Source organism: Phaenicophaeus curvirostris, chromosome 8 (assembly GCF_032191515.1).
Source record: "Phaenicophaeus curvirostris isolate KB17595 chromosome 8, BPBGC_Pcur_1.0, whole genome shotgun sequence".
NCBI classification, from domain to species: Eukaryota; Metazoa; Chordata; class Aves; order Cuculiformes; family Cuculidae; genus Phaenicophaeus; species Phaenicophaeus curvirostris.
In genome coordinates, this window is record NC_091399.1 from 13,759,294 (window position 1) to 13,773,441 (window position 14,148).

Genomic DNA, 14,148 nt, shown 5'->3' on the forward strand with positions numbered 1-14,148 from the left:
CCTTAAAGATTCCAGAGTTATGTTTTAGAACATAAATATGAGCATACAGTTTTGAATTTGAGGTTAGCTATGTTAACCCAAGGTTAGCTCAGACATACTTAACCCAAGGTTAGCTCAGACATACTTAGCTGTGGGAAATTTTGTGAAAAAAAAATAATTGTAGCAATATGCTTATTAATATTGGAGTAACAGTCTGGTTTGTTGGGACCTTTTGTTTTCCTTCCGTTTACCTAATATCTCTTGATATGATTATATGGGGGAATGTATCTGCTTTGCTGCTTGAGAGGAATTTTTTAGTGTTCTGGTGCCACCTACTGAATTCTCTTGAACTGTGTCCTATTCCATGGCTATAATAAATCATATACTAGAATAGAATCATAGAAGAGCGGGAAGCCTTTAAAATACTTACAGGGACATAAAACTGACATGAAATTATGTGAAATGCCAGTGCTTATTTTGAAGAAAGAAGTGTGACCTAGTGCTATCATTTTCCAAACTGTTTTAAGAAGTGATCTGCTATAGTTGACATTCGTTTGAGCCGGGCAGTTGGACCAGATGATCTTGAGGTCACTTCCAACCTCGAGTTCTATGATCATGTGTGACTTTTATCATTGGTCAGCCTGTGTGAGTGATAAAACTCAAGGAATGTTTAAGTTAGTAGCATTATTCATACCTTTAAAAGAGAAAAGTTGGGGAAGTTGACTTTCATGGGAATCTTAAAAATGTGAATGGGGCAGTAAGAAATATAACACCGTTACAAGCTTATGAGCTCTTTTTTTGCTCATGTTATCTTACTTAATTTGTAAGAAGGAATTTTGAAACATACATTTTTTTATCTCCACTGTGTTCGCATTAGACATCAGTAAATAGCTGGTAAAGAATTCCTAAATGTTTCAGTATCCCTGAGCAGAGTTTCATCTAGGACTTTTCCTGCAACACATTTTATTTGTTTCTTGGAAACAGTTACTTAAGTGAAAGCTGAACTGCATAAATGCTCACAGAAAGTTAATTTTGGGCTTGAGGTATATTTAATGTACTAAACCAAAGTAAGATTTGGGAAGGAGGGAGATTAATTGATCTTCAGCTGATAAGCCAGTTGAAGAAAGAAAAATAATGTTGTGGAATTTAGAGTGACCAACTGCCAGCTTTCAAACAGTGAATTTCAGAAACATTGAAAGAAACATTTAAGATACCTTGAAATGAATTGCTCATAGCAAATAGGAATGAATGAATATACTTGCTAGCTTTTATACAGTTTGTGGAAGTTTAATGTACACAATTACTTGTGTACATTAAACAATAATACAATTGCTGTGGATAAATATTCCAGTCCTTACTAGATATTTTATATGCTAAAGACACATTGATAGTTCAACAGATCATCTACTTTACTGCTTTACTATTTTTAGCTAAGCTTCATTTGACTTCTGTTGATACTTTTTCTTGAAAATATCAGACTACTGGCTTTTTCCAAATTTTAATTTGTAGGAAGAGATTTTCAAAAATGTACAGTCCACAACAAATTCAACTGCTCTCTAAAGGAGTGCTTAGCTTTTGATTACATTTATTTTAATATTATGGCTTATACACATTTTGTGACAGTTCTGAGCATAAAGAAATAGCTCCATCTCCAGAAGTGGCTTTGTCATCAATGGCAGTGCTTTTTAGTGGCTGTTCTCAGTCTTATGAACTATCCATACTAGGTGCAGAATCCATTATGGCTATCGAGCAGCCAACACATATAAACACATATATTTTTGGGTCAATGAGGAGAGAAGTCTTCAGAGTTCCGGGAGTTCTGTCTTAAGCATGACCCTGGCACATGAACAGGGCAATAGAACATGTATCCTTCGTAACTACTGCAGTTTTTCACATAAACAGGGAGCTTTGTTTTAAAGGCTGAAGGAGTTTATTTTCAGAAGAATATACCTACAATGGTTTTGAAGTGCTGTGTAGAGAAACTGAAGTAACAAAGAAATTATAAATAGTGAAGTACTATCTGAAAAAACAACACCCCCCACCGCAAAACAAATCCGAGAAAGAAACACAATGGGAAAGAACTACTAGAAAAAGGGAGAGAAAGGAAGAGCCAAAAGGGGGGATGAAAGTTTGTGGACAGCCACAGCAAGGAATGTGTAAACAAATGGAAGTTCGTCCCTTTCCAAAATTATACCAGGCTGTGTTAGAGAGAGATGTCTTGAGGGAACAGACGTGTTTTAGTGACAGCTTTCAGGATTCTTACGTCCAAGTGGAAGCCTCTAATCCTTAAAATGAGTAAGAGACAACAGAATTAGAGTTAGTATCTCTTCTTAGCAATACACTGATTCTGCATTCAGTGAAAAGTCATCCTGTACTCGATATTACTTGTACTTGTATGTGTTGCCATATGAAGATGAGAAAAATTTCAAGGGTTTTTGGTTTTTCCTATTGCAAAATGCATTGTTAAAAATGAAAATATCTAAGTATCTGCCAGTCAAATCTATCCTGAGGAATGTTGTTCAGAGAAAGCCATACAAACTACTGGCCTTTTTTCTGCTATGGATGAACTTCCCACCTGCATGCATTGCTCACTTGTTGATGTTTTTTCCCTACTGTGTAGCAGGAGACAAAATTCTGGCAACAGCCAGCTTTCCCCCCTCTGTGTCACCTTCACCTGCACGCTCCACACCACTCTCACCTCCAGGCACTGCTGAAGGTAATGGTGAATTTAGGGCCATGGCATTGCTGCTCTTCTCTTATTTTAGCTTAACTGGCATCTACTTCTATCACATGTTGGTTAACTCTGTCACTTTTGAAGCAATCTGGTGATTTATGTTGCCTGAGCTCAATTATATGTAATTGAGGACATAACTAGTTTTCTTATTTTAATTAAATCAAAGGTAGGGAATTGGAACAACTTTTCAAAGAAAGTGATTAGCAGTCAAGCTATAACATCCAGCTGTTATGAATTTCTAATTTCCTTATAGAACCCTCTTCCCTTTGAGCTTTCAGACAAGAGTTTCATGCTGAGCTGTCACAGTGGCACTCATACTGCAATCCACGCAGAGCACCTCTGGCACCACAGCAGCATATGAGGAGTGGGGGAAGAGGGTCCTTCTTAGGTCAACAATGCACAAAAAAACCACTCCAATCAGTCTGAGGTTTCTTGCAAGCTGCACTTATTTCAGCCTCTTCGGCTGGCATTTTCAAACACCTGAAATCAGTGTCCCCCCACACCTTGCTGAAGGATGATCAGATCTCTTTGCCACAAAGACATCCTAGACAATTTGGTGGGAATTTGGAATTAGTGGTCTTACAGACCCAATCACAAGCCATGCCCTTGCAATAAATCCAAGCAGATTGCTGGAGAGCAATGTGAACATGTTCTTCTAGACAGAGCTGGAGGGAGAAACATAATTGAGAGAGCAGCTGCTAGCCTTTCTGCTTGCAATGAGTTTCTCAATTCCATGCATTGCTCACAGGATGATATTTTTTTCTCCACTGTGCAGCAGGAAATGAAAGTCTGGCAAACGCCAGCTCTCCTTCACCTGCACGCTCCACATCACTCTCACCTCCAGGCACCACTGAAGGTAATGGTGAATTCAGGACTGCGACATTGCTACTGTTGTTTCAGCTAAACTGCCAGCCACCACAGCCTTGCTGATGTTGCCTCCATCCCTCAGGCTGCACAGCATAGACTCCTGGCTCAAGGAAAAGTGTTTTTAATATGGATAATATTAGCCTACATATCATATGCTTGATATTTTGGGGGTTTGATTGTTGCTGCAAGTCACTAAATATTACTTAAGAGTGTATAATTCCCTGGGGAAAGCTGATAGCTGGGAGGAAGGACTATTTCTTTTTATATTTTTTGCATATGATTGAGTTTGATTCCTTGAAAAGTTTAATTTACACTTTCTCTCTCCTTCTCTTTTTAAGATTCCGAGTCATCAGCAACTACACCTGGTAAGAAACTTTTAATTTACATGACAGAACTGCATTAATTTTTTTTTTTTCTGATAGTTTCTTCTTCCCTTTTGCTGTGTGTAGTTTTCTCACAGTGTATAATGACCTTCATTCAGCCTAATGAAATGAAACATGCTGTCTTAAGAGGCAAGAACATGAGACAACTCTCTTTTGAGTCATGAATTTGGGTATATTTTAAACCACAACATTTAGCATGACAGAGGTGTAGCCAGCACTAAAAGGGATTATGCTTACTGGTTGTTCAGCTAGCACCTGTTGGACCCCCCTAACACCTTAAGCATTTGGTGTGCCTTTGCTTACTAACAAATACACAGTGCCTGAGTACGAGAGTGCTCCAGCACAGCAGAGTCCTCTGTCATGTGCAGCTTTGTGTCCCTCCACAACTGCACAACCTCCAAAGCATTAACAAAACTGCTGTACCTCTCACCACAGGTGTCTCTCCTGCAGACAGCACACATCTCTCCACGCATGCAGGCTCTGTCCCTGCCATGGGACTCAGCAACCCACCACGCAACAGCAGTGCTCCCCTCACCACACCCACTCCCATTGCCTTCGAGAATGCTTCATCAGGTTTGCCATCTTCCTTGGGATGCTACTCGCTAGTCACTGAACTGTAGGGGAAAGCTAACTAATTCATCCTCATAGTAGACTTTTCCAGCTTACAGTTCACCAAATAGAAGAGGTATCTGCAATTTGGCATTGTGCCAATACCAGATTTATTTCCAGGGTCTGGTATGTGGTGACCAAGTCTTGTAGTCAGCACAGTGCTATCAAAATGCCACCTGCTGTCAACGAGGCTGTTGCCAAAGCAAAAGCAATAGGAATGGACCTAAAAGAGAATGGAGAAGCCTGTCAGTGGTTTATAAGCAGGGAGGTACAGTAAGTAATACAGTGAGTAAGGTATGTGATTTGGCAAACAAACGCTACTGGACCGCTTGTTTCTGAAACAGTACAAGTACTATTCCTAACAGGGTTGTACTATAAGAACATGACACAATGTTCTTCCCACTTCATGACATTTTAATGTTGTTTCTGTCCTACATTATGCCTCAATAATGACAAAAATAATGTCCTTTACATTGTAAAATTCAACAGAAGGTGGCATATTTCTAAAAGATTGCTTTCTTTTAAAATACTCATTTTCTGTTTTATTGAATGTATTAACAAGTTCTTTTTCTTTCAGTGCTCTTCTCTAAATTACAAATATTCCAGAATTAAAAAAAAATCAGTGAAGGGCTGTAGTATAGGACTTTTCTGATGACATAGCTAGATGAAATAATTAATTTTAGTTTTAATGATAAATTGTTGTTTATCTCCTTACAGATGATTACAATTCAACATCCTTGCACAGCACCATCTCACCAGTCAGCATGCCAGCAAACACTGGAATCATCCCCTCTTATACAATCGGTGACAAACTTGCACACAGTTATCACAATTACGATACAGCAAGCACAGAAAATGTGTTAGAAATAATTAGTTTTGAATTTCTTTTCTGTAACTAAGCATACAAATTAGGCCTACAAGTGCGTTAAACTTAAGGGTGTTTTTAGCATTCTTATTAATATTTAATGACTAATATTAAAGATATTAAATTTGCTACTTGTCAAGCAAGTGGAAAATAGAAATTATTTCCGCACAGTGGTATAGTAGGAGGGTAAATCTCTCAATCATTGTGTCAGTACTCCTCTTGATATTCACCGAAATTTGTCCAAGAGCAAGATCATCTAGTCCAACTCCCCTGCAGGAACTGGGACATATTGAACTAGATCAGGTTATTCAGAGCCCCATCCAGCTTAAGCTCGAATGTTTCCGGGGATGGGGCCTCCACTACCTCCCTGGCAACCTGTTCCAGTGCTTCACTACCCATATTATACCCAGTCCTTACACCCAGTCTAAATCTACCCTCGCCTAGTTTAAAACCACTGCTCCTTTCCCTCTCACAACAGACTTTGCCAAAAATTCTGTCCCCATCTATCCTATAGGCCCACATTAAGTACTGGAAGCTATACATCTACAGATCTATGAGCTTCTAAGTTTTCCAGTGGCTTTTCTTTTGTTTCTCTCAGCAGTACTATTTTCTTTGGATCTAATATTATTACTCACATTATTATTGCAATTGGGCTGTAAGGAATTACTCAAGTCAGTAAAATACAAATGTGTACTTGAGCAAATTACATCCAGGAGCTGGAGTCTTATAATCTTTGTAACTGCCCTTCAAGTAGCTGTAGGCTGCTGTCAGCTCTTTGACTGAGCTTAGCTTTTACTTGTGGGTTTTCTGCCTCTAACCATCTTAGTAAAACTGTGCTGGACCCTCTCAGTTTACACTTTCATTACAGTCAATCTCTTTTGGTAATACTTATACCTTAGTATATTTTAAGTACTGGTTTTCAGGATTAAGTTCTTTGCTCAAGGTTCTGTGCAGGTTTTCTGAATAACAGATCGTAATTGCTTTTGAGTGTTTAATGCTAAAGTAGTTGTAAAACAATCTGTACCTCTGCATAAATCTCTTTCTAAAGGAAAGAATAGCTATGCAAAAGCAGGTAAATTTTGTTAATTTAGTGACATTGGATACTGTTCAGTTAGCTGTGCCACATTGTACGTAAGCTGGGAAAACACAATAGCTTATCATACAGCTATAAGAATGGGGTATTCTGAACTCACAGAATCAGAAAATCATAGAATCTCCAGGTTGGAAAAGACCTCTTGGATAATTGACTCCAAATATTCCTATTTGCCCCTAAAACATGTCCCTGAGCAGCTTGTCTACTCGTCTTCTAAATACCTCCAGGGACAGTGACTCAACCACCTCCCTGGGCAGCCTGTTCCAAAGCCCAATGACCCTTTCTGTGAAAAACTTCTTTCTGATATCTAGTCTGAACCTCCCCTGGTGCAGCTTGAGGCCATTCCCTCTTGTCCTGTAGCCTGTCACTTGGGAGAAGAGACCAGCTCCCCCCTTTACAACCTCCTTTCAGGTAGTTGTAGAGAGCAATGAGGTCTCCCTTCAGCCTCCTCTTCTCAAGGCTAAACAACCCCAGTTCCCTCAGCTGCTCCTCATAAGACTTGTTCTCCAGCCCGTTCTCCAGCCCCTTCATCAGCTTTGTTGCTCTTCTCTAGGCTTGCTCCAGAGTCTCAACATCCTTCTTGTGATGAGGGGCCCAGAACTGAACACAGGATTCAAGGAGCGATCTTACCAGTGCCGAGTACAGAGGGAGAATGACCTCCTTGGGCCTGCTGGCCACACCATTTCTGATACAAGCCAAGATGCCGTTGGCCTTCTTGGCCACCTGGGCACACTGCTGGCTCATGTTCAGTTGCTGTCAACCAACACCACCAGGTCCTTCTCCTCCAGGCAGCTCTCAAGCCATTCTTCCCCTAGTCTGTAGCACTGCATAGGGTTGTTGTGCCCCAAGTGCAGGACCTGGCACTTGGCCTTGTTAAACCTCATGCCATTGGACTCTGCCCAGTGGTCCAGCCTGTTCAGATCCCTTTGAAGAGCCTCCCGACCCTCCAGCAGATCCACGCTTCCACCCAGCTTAGTGTCGTCCGCAAACTAGCTAAGGGTGCACTCAATGCCTTCATCCAGGTTCTTTGATAAAGACATTGAACAGGGCTGGACCCAGCACTGAGCTCTGGTGAACCCCACTTGTCACTGGCCTCCAGCTGGAGTTAACTCCATTCACCACCACTCTCTGGGCCCGGCCATCCAACCAGTTTTCCACCTAGGAGAGTGTGCGCTTGTCCAGGCCAATGGCAGCCAGTTTTCTAAGCAGAATGCTGTGAGAAACTGTGTCATAGGCTTTACTGAAGTCCAAGAAAACTACATCCACAGCCTCTCCCTCAACCAGTAAGCCGGTCACCTTGTCATAGAAGGCAATCGGGTTAGTTTGGCAAGACTTGCCTCTCATGAACCCATGTTGACTGGGCCTGATCATCCGGTTCTCTTGCATGTGCTTCATGATGGCACTCAAGATCACCTGTTCTATGACTTTCCCAGGCACCGAGGTCAGACTGACAGGTCTGTAGTCTCCTGCATCCTCCCTCTGATCCTTCTTGTAAATGGGTGTAACATCAGCCAGCCTTCAGTCAAGTGGAACATCCCCACTCAGTCAGGAATGCTGGAAGATGATGGAAAGCCGTTTGGCAAGCACATCCACCAGCTCCCTCGATACTCTTGGGTGGATCCCATCTGGCCCCATAGACTTATGAGTATCTAATTGGCCAAGCAAGTCTCTAACCCCTTCCTCTTGGATCAAGGGAATCATGGAATCATAGAGTAGTTTAGGTTGGAAGGGACCTTAAAGGTCATCTAGTTCCAACCCCCCTGCCATGGGCAGGGACATCCCACTAGATCAATCTGCCCAAGGTCCCATCCTACCTGGCCTTGAACACCTCCATGGACGGGGCAGCCACAACTTCCCTGGTCACGTGTTCCAGTGTCTCACCACTCTCATGGTGAAGAAATTCTTCCTTATATCAAGCCTAAATCTGCCCCTCTCCAGTTTATATCCATTCCCCCTTGCGCTATCACTACAAGCCTTTGTGAACAGTCCCTCCACAGATTTCTTGTAGATCCCCTTTCAGGTACTGGAAGGCTTTTATAAAATCTCCTTGGAGCCTTCTCTTCTCCAGGCTGAACACGCCCAACTCTCTCAGCCTGTCCTCTTATGCGAGATGCTCCAGCCCTCAGACCGTCTTTGTAGCCCTTCTCTGGGCCTGTTCCATCAATTCCATATCCTTCTTACACTGAGGATTCCAGAACAGGACACAGTACCCCAGATGAGGTCTCACAAGAGTGGAACAGAGGGGCAGAATCATTTCCCTCGACCTGATAGCCACGCTTCTTTTGATGCAGCCCAAGATACAGTTGGCCTTCTGGGCTGCGAGCACACATTGCCAGTTCATGTTGAGCTTCTTGTCAACAAGCATCCCCAAGCTCTTTTCCGCGGGCCAGCTCTCAATCACATCATCCCCCATCCTGCACAGAAATCGGGGATCGCCCCAACCCAGGTATAAGACCTTGCACTTGGCCTTGTTGAACCTCATAAGGTACACACAGGCCTGCTTCTCCAGCCTGTCCGGGTACCTCTGGATGACATCCTGTCCTTCCAGTGTGGCAACTGCACCACTCAGCTTGGTATCATCTGCAAACTTGCTGAACACACACTCAATCTCACTGTCTTTATCCTTGATGAAGACATTAAACAGCACCGGTCCCAGTAAGGGACCCCTGAGGGACACCACTTGTCATGGATCTCCATCTGGACTTTGAGCCATTGACCACTACTCTCTGAATAAAACCATCAAACCAGTTTCTTATCCACTGACCAGTTCACCCATCAAATCCATATCTCTCCAATTTAGAGAGAAGGATGTTGTGGGGGACTGTGTCAAAGGCTTTACAGGATTCCAGGTAGATCACATCATTCGGTTTACCTGTGCCCACTGCTGTGGTTACCCCATCATAGAAAGACACTAAGTTGGTTATACAGGATTTGCCCCTGGTGAAGCCATGCTGGCTGCCACTAATCACCTCCATGTCCTCCATGTGCTTTAACAGAGCTTCTAGGAGGATCTGTTCCATGATCTTCCCAGGCACAGAGGTGAGGCTAACAGGTAGTTCCCAGGGTCATCTCTTCTACCCCTTTTAAAAATGGGCATAATATTACCCTTCTTCCAGTCACCAGGGACTTCCAGTCACTCTTCCAGTCACGAGTTTTCAAGTATCATGGAGAGTGGCTTGGCAACCACATCAGCCAATTCCCTGAGGACTCTGGGATGCATCTCATTAGGTCCCAGAGACTTGTGTATGTTCAGGTTCTTCAGGTGGTCATGAACATGATCCTTCTGTACTGTGCGAGAGGGTTTACCCCCCTGCTCACCATCTTGTTATCCCATGACCCAGGATGGGTGAGGAAAGAAGTTATCAGTGGAGACTAAGGCAAAAATGTTAAGTACCTCAGCATTCTCCTTGTCTTTTGATACAAGGCCGCCATTCCCAGCCATCAGTGGGGGTACGTTCTCTTTAACCTCCCTCTTCTGATTGATGTGCCTATAGAAGCCCTTCTCGTTGGTCTTCACTTCCCTTGCGAAGTTCAGCTCCAGCTGCACCTTGGCCTTCCTGACCTTATCCCTACACAACTGGGCAGTGTCCCTATACACATCCCAGGTTCCCTGTCCCTGCTTGCACTGCCTGTGCAGTTCCCTCTTCTTCTTTAGTTCAATCAGCAGGTCTCGACTCAGCCACACTGGTCTCTTCCTTTCCCTGCCTGATTTCCTGCATATGGGGACTAAGTGCTCTTGTGCTTTATGGAAAGCATCCTTGAATATTTTCCAGCTCTGTTCCGCTTCCTTGTCTCAGAGGACTATGTCCAAGTGGATCCTACCGAGTAACTCCCTGAAGAGCTGGAAGTCTGCTTTCCTGAAATTTAGGATCCTGACTATACTCTTCGCCTGTCCCATATCCTTCTGGACCTTGAACTCCACCAGTGTGTGATCACTGCAGCCCAGGCTGCCTCCAATCCTAATATCACTGATGAGTTCACTTGTATTGGTGACCATAAGGTCAAGAAATTATCTTCAATGCACTCCAGGAATCTCCTGGATTGCCTACATCTTGCCATGCTACTTTTCCAGCATTTATCAGGGTGGTTGAAGTCCCCGAGCAGGATGAGAGCTTGTGAGCATGAAGCCTCCTGCAGCTGGAGGAAGAAGCCTTCGTTGGTTGACCCTCCTGGATCGGGTGGCCTGTAGTATACACCAACCACAAGGTTCCCGTTGGCTCCTCTGTCTTTAATTCTGACCCACAAGCTTCCAACCTGTTTGTGGCTACTCTTCAGTGACAGCTCTTCACATTCTATCCCTTTCCCAAGACAGAGAGAAACACTTCCACCTCTCCTTCCTGGTCTGTCTCTTCTGAACAGCCTGTAGCTGTCGATAGCCACACTCCAGTCATAGGATTCATCCCACCAAGTTTCCATGATGGCAACTAGATCATAGCTTTTTAGCAGCACAGTAGCTTTCAGGTCCTCCTCCTCGTTACCCAAGCTTGGTGCGTTTGTATAGAGGCACTTTAGCTGGGCTGCCAGTTGTATCACCTTCCTAGTAGAACCTTTATTACCTCTAAGGTGTTTTGGAGAAGTCTTCTTCCGTAGCTTTGTATGCAGAAATGTTATTAATAACTAGTTTTATTTGTAGTCGTGATGTCATTGGAAAATGAGGAAAGACAGATGATCCCTAAAACAATGAATTAAAAAAGGCTGTTATATGTAGCTGATTTCCTTTTAAAATGTGAGTGCAGTACAAAATACAGTTACTTTTACTGAATATATTGGATGAAGAGTTTGGGGCAGTACCAACTACCTTCCTCCAATGTTCTGTGAAAAAAACCAACAATCCAACCTGCTGAGCTACATCTTCATTTTGTTTGCTTTTCTTACAGAACCTGCACCAGAAACAACACCAGCACCTTGTGGTAAGAACCAAACCCCTTATTTTTCTTGGTCCTGAAATTTTACCAAATCAGTAAACTCAAAAACTGATGAGTAAAACTATCAGTTAGTATCTTGTGTTATTTTCCAATTCTGGAAGAGTAGGATTAAAGTTATTAGCCTTTCTGGTCTTCTCATCTCCGTTTACAGTTCTGTTATAGTGCCCTGCTGCTGATATCTAAACTGCTGATACCAGGGCTGCAGAAAAGATGTCTTCATTCTACTAGGCCCTTTCTAATTTGTCATGCTGGTAATCAGATGCTGCAAACCGCAGTTCATAAGTAGAGTAAAACCAATGTTTGTACACTGGTTTGTCTCTCTTCAGAAGTAGAGACCTCTCCTTTCTGATTTTCAGTCATAAACTGTAGTGTAGCCACTATTTGCTAGATGATTATGAAACAGTTGGAATAAGAAAACCTGAAATTTCTTTTCAAAAAATGATTCAATGTGTCAAAACAATGTATTTCACTTTGAACTGACATTTTTAAATTAAAGAAAGCCTGGTTATGAAATGTTCATCTTTTTATTTCTTCTGTTCTCCTAACTAGAGAATTATTTAAAAGACTATTTCCCTGAGGAAATTTTCTGTTTTGACTAAACAATTTTTCAAAGTAAAAGACAAACAAAAATTGAAATTGAATAAGGAACATAGGATTTTGTTATATTTTGTGATTCTTAAAGTGCACATGGTAGTGTCATAAAAAATGTAGTGGTTCTTTTAAATTGTCATAAAATCATTGACTGCTACTTTATCTTTCTCTTTTAGATATCGTTTCTACCAGCAATATAGCAAGTGTAAAAGATGAGAATAACATGGCTGAAGTTACACTGGAAAATCTCAGAGAAAACAGAGAATATGTTATTTTGAAGCCTGATGGGAACTTAAGTGTATATTCCAGCAACAATACAATAAAACTTCAGAGATGCATGCGATATACAGTTAGAACTGATAAATGCAAAGATAATTATCTTATTATTCCACCTGGTAGGTATAGAAGGGTTTTAGTAGTTTTCTGTTTATTTGGTCTGGGGCTCTTTTGACGTGCATTAATTCAGCTTTCCTGGATTTCTTAGACTATTCTTGTCTCTTTTCAGAAAATCAGACAAAAAGGTTTTCATACTTTGTGCTTGGTTTGCAAGATATTTTGTGTTTTGAATTTGCAGCTTAAAATCTCTCAATATTTTCTTGAACTAGGATGTAAAGAAATGTAATTTTCTCATTGTAAAGTAGAACAGGGACTTTACATAGGTCGTCTGTAGTATAGTTAGCAACGAGACCAGCCAGCACAAGAAATCTACTATTTACACTGGATGGTTTACTCACTAAAGAGATGGTTGGATTAAGTGTTTCTTTTATTATTTGAATGCCAGCTTTATCTCATGTAGGCTTTTTCAATTTTTATTTTCCATTTCATGTTAAATTCTTTGTATGTTATTCTGTGCTAATTGTATCTTCATATTTGCAGAACAAGTAAATAGTATAAAAGAACAAAATACTACTTAAAGTATCAATATAGCCAATGTCACAGTGATACATAATATTAATCCTTTACAGAGAGCAGTAAAAATCCTTTCAAAGTTGCGAATCAAACAAGCAAATCTGCAAAAATATGTTGGGAAAAATCATTGGACTGTGCTAATGTGACCGTTAGCTGCAAACGTAAGATATTTGTAAAGTTGATTATCTATCTGTCTGTCTGTCTGTTTTTAAAGGCAATGTTAATGTTGACTTTCAGTGAGATACTGGCAGATCTTTACGTTAATTGTGCCAGTCTGAGGGGGAAGCTGCTATTCAGAATTTCTGGAATCGCCAAGCTGGGGACTTCTGCTCCTAGCTTATTTCCTGAGTTTACCAGCCACACACATTGCACTCTTCTGAAGATTTTTGAGGTCCTACTTGGTAGTCTTATGGGGAGCCAAGAGTCTGGAAATCCTGAACTCTGTGGGTCTGCTGTGAACTGATCCTTTGCAGACTACCAGGGCAGCTGGCTCTGAAGGCTCCTGGATGGGGACAGTCCATGCTCTCTGGGCTTGGAGTCAGCAGCCAGTGGGGTAGGAAGATATGGATACTGGATGTCCTCATGTGTCCCATAGAAAGGCATGATGAATGTCCAGGGCTGCACATTTCATGTTTCAGGGAGCTGAAGTGCTAAGAAACCACTCCGAAGTCCAGCCAGATTCCCATGAAATCTTTTGATTGTACACTTTTCTGTTTGGAATATTATGATAATTTATTACAAATTATATTGAGTAAATAAGGTAGAGAAAATCCCAGTTAAAATGGTAGCATATACTTGTGGAGTTGTAAAAAATATTGCTGACTATTTTTGTGTCCACAGCTTCATCAAACTTTACAAAAATAGATCAAGTTTGTAAAGAGCTGGTCACTTCATTACCCAACTATAACCACAGTTGCACTGGCACTGTACTTTTCTTTGAAGAAAAGGTTGCCAACCAGGACTTCATTATAGAAACAGATTATGAGGGTAAGTGTAATAATTATTTTTGCTTTGTGTTACACATATTTCTGGAAAACCCAACTATGAATCCCACTATCTCAATTTCCTGGGGCTGAAGATGTGTTCTGAGCAGCATGCTCAGCTACTCTCAGGTTCTCCTCCAGCTCCTCTTGCCTGGTCTCCTGCCCATGTGGTTGTCCTTTGACTGCAATAACAGACTTCCTTTTCCTCTC

The 14,148-nt window shown here is 41.7% G+C and overlaps 1 protein-coding gene across 8 annotated transcripts in view; it reads left to right on the forward strand.

The window, feature by feature from the left end:
* Window positions 1-14,148, forward strand: part of PTPRC (protein tyrosine phosphatase receptor type C) — a 72,137-nt gene that overhangs the window by 35,268 nt on the left and 22,721 nt on the right. The window contains exons 3-11 of one of the 8 annotated variants that reach the window (XM_069862506.1): window positions 2,600-2,695; window positions 3,489-3,569; window positions 3,919-3,945; window positions 4,399-4,536; window positions 5,290-5,376; window positions 11,408-11,440; window positions 12,223-12,441; window positions 13,012-13,116; window positions 13,796-13,942. In XM_069862506.1, the coding sequence (XP_069718607.1) occupies window positions 2,600-2,695; window positions 3,489-3,569; window positions 3,919-3,945; window positions 4,399-4,536; window positions 5,290-5,376; window positions 11,408-11,440; window positions 12,223-12,441; window positions 13,012-13,116; window positions 13,796-13,942 (933 nt within the window). The remainder of the gene's footprint in view (window positions 1-2,599; window positions 2,696-3,488; window positions 3,570-3,918; window positions 3,946-4,398; window positions 4,537-5,289; window positions 5,377-11,407; window positions 11,441-12,222; window positions 12,442-13,011; window positions 13,117-13,795; window positions 13,943-14,148) is intronic. The other 7 variants (XM_069862507.1, XM_069862508.1, XM_069862509.1 and 4 more) reach the window with 7 other exon arrangements.